This window comes from Vigna unguiculata, chromosome 7 (assembly GCF_004118075.2).
Source record: "Vigna unguiculata cultivar IT97K-499-35 chromosome 7, ASM411807v1, whole genome shotgun sequence".
Taxonomy (NCBI): domain Eukaryota; kingdom Viridiplantae; phylum Streptophyta; class Magnoliopsida; order Fabales; family Fabaceae; genus Vigna; species Vigna unguiculata.
Genome location: NC_040285.1, coordinates 30337248 through 30346442, shown reverse-complemented (window position 1 = coordinate 30346442; position 9195 = coordinate 30337248). Strand labels below are relative to the sequence as shown.

Here is a 9195-nt window from a genome sequence, read left to right as displayed (position 1 = left end):
AATGTTATTATTGTATTAAATACTGTGTTTTCAATATTTTATAATTAAATTATGTTTTTTAAAGCTCATCATTATATTGAAAATTTCTTTCACTAATATTATAATTAATACTTTCACTATTAACAATGACCCGAATGTATATTTAAAATACTAATTATTTGATCATCTTTTATTATTGGTCAGTTTTAATAAAATTATACATATGAAATTATAATTCAACACTTAAATTAACAAATTTCACTTTCTAATTAAAGTTACTGGAAATGTAATGCTGGATAAAAATTAGCTCATACAGTTTGATCTCATATATATATATATATATATATATATATATATATATATATATATATATATATATATATATATATATATTATATTGTTTTATCTCATTTTGTTACTTTTTCCTTAATAATGTGTGATTTAAACCTCTTTGTTCTTTTTCAATTTGTATTTTGAAAAAGAAAAACAGTTTAATACTGAATTTTGTATTAATTTATTTTTTATATTTATATTTTGATTGAGTAACTGATTTTAATAATGCTTCAGCTATATACATTTCTAAAGTTTAATTGGCTAAAAATAGAAAAATAATATATATATATATATATATATATATATATATATATATATATATATGAAATAGCTAAAAAATGAAAAATCACATTAAAAATGAAAAAAGACTAAAGTTATGATTTAGGCTATTTTTAAATAAGAATATTGTATATGTACGTACACCTTTTACTTTTCCTAAACCTATCCAACATCTAATAAAAACTATTATTTTTATTTTTATTTAATTCTTCTTAAATTATTTTTTATTTGAAAAAATATAATTTTGGTTAGTGTTAAGTAAATGTAAAGTAAATAAAATGCAGTATACTTTTATCATTACCCTTTTAAATAAGCTTACCTGATTGACTGAATAGAATTATCGGTTCAAACACGAGCGGAAGGGAAAAGAACAAAAAGCATCACACCAAATGGATTTATGATTTAACGGTACATTGGTTGCATAAAAGGATTTAAAATCTTGTCTGTCTCACTTTCAAACGAATGGTACAAGACAACACGACAGTTTCTCTCCCTTTCCCAGATCTACTTACGATGTTCTTCTGTTCTGTCACTCACCATTTGATGGTTTCACTCCACTCACCCCTCACCGCAACATAACTTATTATGCACCTTCCTCCTCTTTCTTCGTTTTCTTCTTCTCTGTGCCAACTTGAAACTTGAACCAAAATCAACGCCTCATTTCCCATTTGGTGATAATCGATCCATGGAGTTCACTGAATCTTACAAGCAAACGGGTCCCTGTTGTTTCTCTCCCAATGCTCGCTTTATTGCCGTCGCCGTTGATTATCGCCTCGTCATTCGGGAGACCATTTCCTTCAAGGTTTTGTTTTTTGTTACCCTTTTAGCCACACTGCTTCAATTTTCAATCTTTGTTCTGTTGCTGCAGTCTTTGGAGTTTTGAATTTCTGGGACTTAGGGTTTTTTGGGACACTTATCGGAGACCCAGTTTATGAATTTCAACTTTTGGGAACTTGGAACTCGTGGGAAGGAACGGGATCTGGGGTTTTTGTTTTGTTTTGTTTTTATTGTTTCTTGGTTATTCTCTTTCATGCACGAGTAGGAAAAAAAAAGTATTTTTATTTATAGCTTTGCATGTTCTGAAGAGTAAGGAAGTTTTGGTAATGAGTTTCTTTTAGAGGCAAAGCTTGACGGTTCTTTCTGCGGTACTTAGATTTCTAGGAAAATAAAAGGGGGTGATATCCTGTGGAGCGAGGTGATTTTCTGTATAATGAAGTTGGAGTTCTTACTTGAAACTCAAGTAGACACTAGCTATCGTGAAAATTGATGTTTTAGATTTTCAGTACTGGTATCATAATTTTTACAGGCACGTGAGGCAGTTTAATGGTATCTTGAACAATTCAGGCTTAGGTAGAGAAACATTAAATTTGACAGTAAAATGATAGTATGGAGGTAGGGAGACTTTAAATTCCAGAGGTTTTTAACACTGCACTGTGATGGCTCCTGTTCTTTGGATCCAAATTCCAAGATGGAATGAATGAACCGTGGGTTTGAATTAAGGTGTAGTTTAAGTTTGAATGTCATTTGAGAATATATATAGTAGTATGCCATTATGAGGAATAAAATCTTCAGTCTTCCAAAACCATAAATCAATCTGCTGGTAATCAAATTATTCACCTTGATTGTTGTTATGTCTAACTGCACTTCACCAGTGCTTACCATATGCTCTTTCTATTCCAAATTATAATTGTGATGTGAGTGCATATGTTGTTGTTTCTTGACTTGATTAATGACATCTCATATTGTCTAGAGATATAGTTAAAATGGAGTATTAAAGTGAGTACAAACCTCACCATATGAGTTGTTTTTGTAAGATTGAGTTTATCCTAAAGAAGTTTTTTAAGCCTATTGTGTCACTTACTATCCACCACTCACAAATATCTTGTTCAGGCTGAGGTTTGTGTTCGAGATTCCACATTATGTAGGTGCAATAGGTTTGTAAGATAGAACTAGACTTAAACCATCATTCTTAGAACTACTTAATGCATTAAAGTACAAGCTTATTCTTGAAAAAAGAAATATATGCAGATTGTTTATGAATGATGTTTATAATCATTCTTTTCTGCGTATGCAGGTTGTACAGTTGTTTTCATGCTTGGACAAGATCAGCTATATTGAATGGGCCCTTGATTCAGAATATATTCTTTGTGGTCTATACAAAAAGCCAATGATACAGGCTTGGTCACTAACCCAACCAGAATGGACATGCAAGATAGATGAAGGACCTGCTGGTATTGCATATGCGAGGTGGAGTCCAGATAGCCGCCACATACTAACCACTTCAGATTTCCAGTTGCGTTTGACTGTTTGGTCATTGTTAAATACAGCTTGTGTGCATTTACAGTGGCCAAAGCATGCTTCCAAAGGAGTTTCTTTCACACGAGATGGAAAATTTGCAGCAATATGTACAAGGCGTGATTGCAAGGACTATATAAATCTGTTATCTTGTCACACATGGGAAATAATGGGCAATTTTGCTGTTGACACTCTAGACTTGGCTGATATTGAATGGTCTCCTGATGACAGTGCTATAGTGATATGGGATTCGTCACTTGAGTACAAGGTAACCATCATGTGTTCTATTTTTCTTTTCTATCCCTCTCAACATGTGAAAGAATATGATTTAACATAGGCTTAAATATATTTTTCATCAAGGTGAAAATAGTGATTTTTTATTTTAGCCCCTTTAAAAAAATGGTTTGATTATTCCTCAATAATTTGATATTTTGTTTTTGTCCCTAAAGGTGAAGTGATCATCATGAGTGTCTGTGGTCCATTGGCTAGAGTAATATTGACGCACTCAGTCAGTTTCAAACTCTAGTTTCCAAACTCAAGCTGGTTATTAGTTTCCATTGCACAGCGGATGCTAGAGTAATTTGTTCAATTAAAGATTTCCATTATTATCATCATTAAAGTACATGCATTTGATTATCAAAGTTTCATGCATGTCACATACTGCAATATACACAATCTATCACATTTTAGTGTGAATTATACTCTGTTGCTTTTGTATAACCTTCTGGTTATGCTATAAATTATTGTTAGAAATGTATGCTGTAGTTTACAACTTTCTTTGATATAGGTTCTAATATATTCTCCAGACGGAAGGTGCCTATTCAAGTATCAGGCATATGAAAGTGGATTGGGAGTTAAAAGTGTGTCCTGGTCTCCTTGTGGTCAGTTTCTGGCAGTAGGCAGTTATGATCAAATGTTGCGGGTTCTGAATCACCTAACATGGAAGACATTTGCAGAGCTAATGCACCCGTATACAGTTCGTGGCCCTTGTTATGCTGCTGTTTTCAAAGTACTCCTTTAAGACACTTCCCCATGTTGATGATATCACAGTTTGAAAAAAGTATTTACCTTGTCCCTCAAATTGCAGGAAGTAGATGAGCCCCTGCAACTTGACATGTCTGAACTTTGTTTGAGTGATGATTTTTCCCAAGGAAATGATGGTAAGCACAATCACTTTGCATTATGGCCCTTTAGATTTATTTAGTTTAAAATTTTCAATAAAGCTTTCTTGAGCAATAACATAACATATCTTCATGAACATAAAAGGGGTTGTGTCTGATAAGTTAATTCAAGAGACCAGAGAATTAAAGTATTGAAACCATTTATCTACATTTACGTAACAGCTTGGGCTTTTAGGCTTGTTGGTTCATGACACTCACGTTCTTTTGTATTGTTACTTTTTTATTTTTCTTACTCAAAGCAGATTCTCCTGAAGAACCCTTTAGAGTTAGGTATGAGGTCATGGAAGTTCCTATCAATCTACCATTCCAAAAGCCTCCTGCTGAGAAACCTAACCCTAAACAAGGAATTGGTAAGCTACGCTTCTCTAATTTTCAGATGCGCCATAAGTTATGAGATTTCTTTTTTAATAATTCAATATTCCATAGAAGAAACGCTATGGTTCTTCATTCCATTATTTGTGTAATAAACAGGAAGTAGTGAAACTTCATGATGTGGATGTGATTTTCTGATATTTTCGGAACTAGTTGAGATCAGGCTGTAATCTAATTAAGTGACTGTATATGGAAATGCAACCTTTCATGATTATTGCTATCTTTGCATTATTCATATTCCTCATTGATGATGCTTTGGTTTCTGCAGTATGTATCACATCAGTTTCCTTTTCAATATTACTTTACTGAAGAGACTGAATCATTTTGTTGTAGGCATTTTGTCATGGAGCAATGATAGCCAATACATATGCACTCGCAATGATAGTATGCCTACAATACTTTGGATATGGGATATTCGACACCTGGAGCTTGCTGCAATCTTAGTCCAGAAAGACCCTATTAGGGCGGCAGCTTGGGACCCGACATGCACACGCCTCGTTCTTTGCACTGGAAGTACTCACTTATACATGTGGACTCCATCTGGTGCATATTGTGTTCATGTTCCTCTAGCACAATTTACCATAACTGACCTGAAATGGAATTCGGATGGTAGTTGTCTATTTCTTAAGGACAAGGAGTCATTCTGCTGTGCTGCTGTTCCCTTATTACCTGAATCTAGTGAATACAGTTCAGATGATTAATGATAAGGAAGTGAAGCAATAGTGAAAAAAGTGAATGACCATTATCTCTTTGCATCTGGTAGATAAGAGTCCAAGGTTTATGATCATACAAGAATTCATGCAGCTGAAAGAGATGAAGGCTTGGTTTGAGGAAGGAGTGTAAGCCGAAGAAGCATGTTTGAGGAGAGGAGGCAATGGAGCAAATCTATGTAGGTGCATTTGAGAAAAATCAATGGCCATCTCGGCCCTTGTTTTAGGAGCTTAGATAAATTCAATATTAAATAGCATTCTGCTTTCTGTTTGATTTTTAGAGTGTAATGCTGTTGTGTTGATTGAAATGCCATCTAATTTATCTATCTATGATTTTGAGCTGAAAATTATATGTTCAACTAAAATAGTATAGCAAAAGTTTATGAGGATATTCCATTATATCTCCTTTCTAATCATTGTTATTATGACACTAAGCCTTTGTTTGGGTCAACTAATTTAAACAGAAATGAGAGAGCGAATTTATAGGATTGAAAAGGAGTGCCTTCATTGGAGTGAGGAGAAGAGAGGAGAAAGTCAGCTCATCTTGTAGTAAACTACACATTGGCCCTCCATTTTTCACTCTGTCTTTTACCCTTTCTCTTATTTTGACCCAGAATCGATTCTCCTCTCTCTCTCTTTGAGAATTGATTCTCCTCTCTTTATTTTTTAACATAACCAATTCTCCTCTATCTTTTATTGTCAGAATTGATTTTCCGCTTGTCCACCTCATTCTTTTGGACAGGTTTCCAGTCTGCTTTAATTGAACAGGTTTCTGATCCGAGTCAACCGAACCGGTTTTCGGCCCACTTCAATTGAACCGGTTTTCGGTCCACTTCAATTGAATCGGTTGTCGATCCGGTTCAATTGAACTGGTTTTTGGTCTGATTAAGGTGATTTTTCGTTCCGCTTCAGGGAAATGGGTTTTCAGTTCGGTTCAATTGAATCTATTTTCAATCTGGTTTAGTCGAACCTGTTTTCAAATTGGTCAAGTCGAACTTGTTTTCAGTCTGGTTCATGCAAATTGCTATACGATTTGAATCAATCGAGTTGATTTAGGATTCATTTTAATTGAACCGGTTTTTGGTTCAATCTAGTTGAATCGATTTTTGGTTTGGTTTAGACGAACCAGTTTTTGATTCGGTTCAGACAAATAGGTTTTCGATCCGATTTAGGCAAATCGGTTTTCGGTCCACTTTAGGAGAATCGATTTTCGGTTTGACTTAAGGGAATCGGTTTTTGGTCCGGTTCATGTGCAAACTGGTTTTTAGTCGAATTGATTTTCTGTCCAGTTTTGTCGAACCAATTTTCTGTCCGGTTCAGTTGAATTGATTTTCTATTTGGTTTTGTCAAACCGATTTTTTGTTCGGTTCAGGTGAACTGGTTTCATGTCCAGTTCAGGTGAACCGGTTTGTGGTCCAGTTCAGTCGAATCGATTTTTAGTCCAATTTAATCAAATTGATTTTCGGTCTGGTTTAGTCAAACCAATTTTTGGTCTGGTTCAATGCAATCGGTTGTCAATCTGATTTGGTCAAACCAGTTTTCTATTCGATTTAAGCGAACTAGTTTCCAGTCTGGTTCCGGTGAACCGATTTTTGTTGTGGTTTTGTTGAATCGGTTTTTGGTCCAATTCAATCAAGTCAATTTTCAGTCCAATTCAAGCGAACCCGTGTTTGGTCCAGTTTAATTGAATTTTTTTCTGGCCCAGTTCAATCAAATCGCTTTTCAGTCCGGTCTATCAAACCAATTTGCGGTCTGGTTCAAGGGAACCGATTTTCGGTTCGGTCTATTGAACCGATTTGCAGTACGGTTCAAGGGAATTGATTTTTGGTCCAGTTCAGGTGAATCCATTCTTCGCTTGTTTACCTCATTCATGGGACACATCACACAATCCTTCAGCTTTGTTACACGCCCCCAGACGCTTCTCCTCTGCCTTCCACGCATTTCGGTGTGACATGAAGATCTCCACTACTCTAGTGTTTGCCTTCAAATCCTCTTGCTGTTGTGATTTCACCTAGTTTGGCTCCTTTGTTGCCCTTAACTACAACTTGGGCACTTTTTCTAGTAGCATCAAGTTGCCAGAAACATGGAGAAGAAGAAGCTAGAATAGTAATAATAATCCCATTTTATTTTAGGGTGTTGCTTACCCTTTTAAAAGAAGTGATTTGGTGCCCTTGCACGTGGATCCAATGAAAACATATAAAAGGAAAAAAATATTTTTAAAAAAATATAAAAGGAAAAAATATTTAAATTAAAATATATTTTAAATGTTTGTTTACTTCAATTTTTTAAATTATAATGAATCTATTTTTTATACACTAATAAAAGTTATAATACATCACTTGATCAAAATGATGCAAAGAACAAATAATAAACATAATATTAAAATAACATAGATCTTGTATCTTTTGAACCACAATATATGTTGGATGGTGGTAAAAAAATATTCATGGCAATCACATTAAATTTGTAATTGTAGTAAATAAAAATTATTTACACAATTATGGTGAAAAAATTAAAGTATGATTGTAATGAGAAAATAAAAAATAATTAGATAAAATTTATCGAAACAGTATTCTATATGATAAAAATAAACAAAAAATAAAAATATTAAAAAATTAACAATGTGTGTCTTATAAACAATTTGGAGACTATTGGAAGGAATCACACAAAAAAAAACAAATATATAATTAAGGGTATGATAAGATGAAAAATATCTTAGAGATCTAAGAAAATTTTTCAAATATCAACATATATACTCAATGGTTGATTAAAAAATGACGCAAAGAACAAATAATAAACATAATTTTTTTTTATCATAGATCTTGTATCTTTTAAACTCCAATATATGTTGGATGGTGATAAAAAAATATTCATGGCAATTACATTAATTTTTTATATTGTAGTAAATAAAAATTATTTATACAATTATAGTGAAAAAATTAAAGTATGATTGTAATGAGTTAGAAAATAAAAATAATTAGATAAAATTTATCGAAATAGTATTCTACATGATCAAAATAAACAAAAATAAAAATATTAAAAAATTAACAAATGTGTGTCTTATAAACAATTTGGAGACTATTGGAAGGAATTGCACAAAGAAAAACAATTGTATAATTAAGGGTATGATAAGACAAAATATCTTAGAGATCTAAGAAAACTTTTCAAATATCAACATATATACTTAATGGTTGAGAAATAACAAAAATTGTTTTAGCGAAATAAAATAATTTTTCAAATAAAAAAAAAATTAATAATAATAAGTAATTTTTTTTTATATTACCTAGTAAATGAAATGTTTATACTATTAAACACTTAAATTGAGAGTATTAAACATTCTCATGTGAAAGGAAAATATACAATAAATAAAAATATTAAAAAATAATAGAATATTCAAATGTTAGACATAATTTTTTCTAATTGATATAGATCATTTAAACATAATTACATAAAGGTTATGATAAGATAAAAAATTATATTGGAGATGCGAATGAGTTTCATGACAAATCAAATATTTAGAAGAAATAAAAAATAGAAAGAATATATATATATATATATATATATGAGGTTACTTAATTAATTGTGAATCTTTTAATAATTTAAATGAGGATGAAGATATGGCGGGGACAAATATTATGGCGGGATATATTCATCGTCATCTCCATCCCCATACCCAATTGAAAATATCGGAGATTCCCTATACCTATACCCATACCCATACCCGATCAATGCGGGAATTTCCTGTCAAAATGGAAACGGATTCGGACAATACCCTCAAGGACGAATTTATTTGCCATCTCTAATCATTATCTACCTTTGTCACCACCCTATAACTACATTGCAACTCAACATGTTTTAAAAATGTTTCCATTGCTAGATTTTTTAGAACTTAACAAGGGCTTCTCTCTTGAAAATATGTTGTAAAAGTTTAGCCTTCATTTTAATTATTTTTCAAAATCCTACAAAGTATCCCATTTCTTCAACTTGTCCTTGATCTCCATCCCAATTCAACGAATTTAGTATTTTAAATTAAATTATCGTGTTAA

At 32.4% G+C, this 9195-nt stretch overlaps 1 protein-coding gene across 2 annotated transcripts; it reads left to right on the top strand.

The window, feature by feature from the left end:
• The first annotated feature begins 1006 nt into the window (after nt 1–1006).
• LOC114192706 (WD repeat-containing protein WRAP73) lies at nt 1007–5496 on the top strand. 2 transcript variants are annotated; one of them, XM_028082492.1, is made up of 6 exons: nt 1007–1393; nt 2666–3154; nt 3674–3895; nt 3974–4046; nt 4307–4417; nt 4773–5496. In XM_028082492.1, the coding sequence occupies exons 1-6, from the start codon at nt 1277–1279 to the stop codon at nt 5138–5140; spliced, it is 1380 nt and encodes a 459-aa protein (XP_027938293.1). In that variant the 5' UTR covers nt 1007–1276; the 3' UTR covers nt 5141–5496. The 2 variants fall into 2 exon arrangements, with proteins under 2 accessions (XP_027938293.1, XP_027938294.1); XM_028082493.1 differs by having other exon boundaries at nt 1009–1393; nt 4310–4417.
• Nucleotides 5497–9195: the final 3699 nt, after the last annotated feature.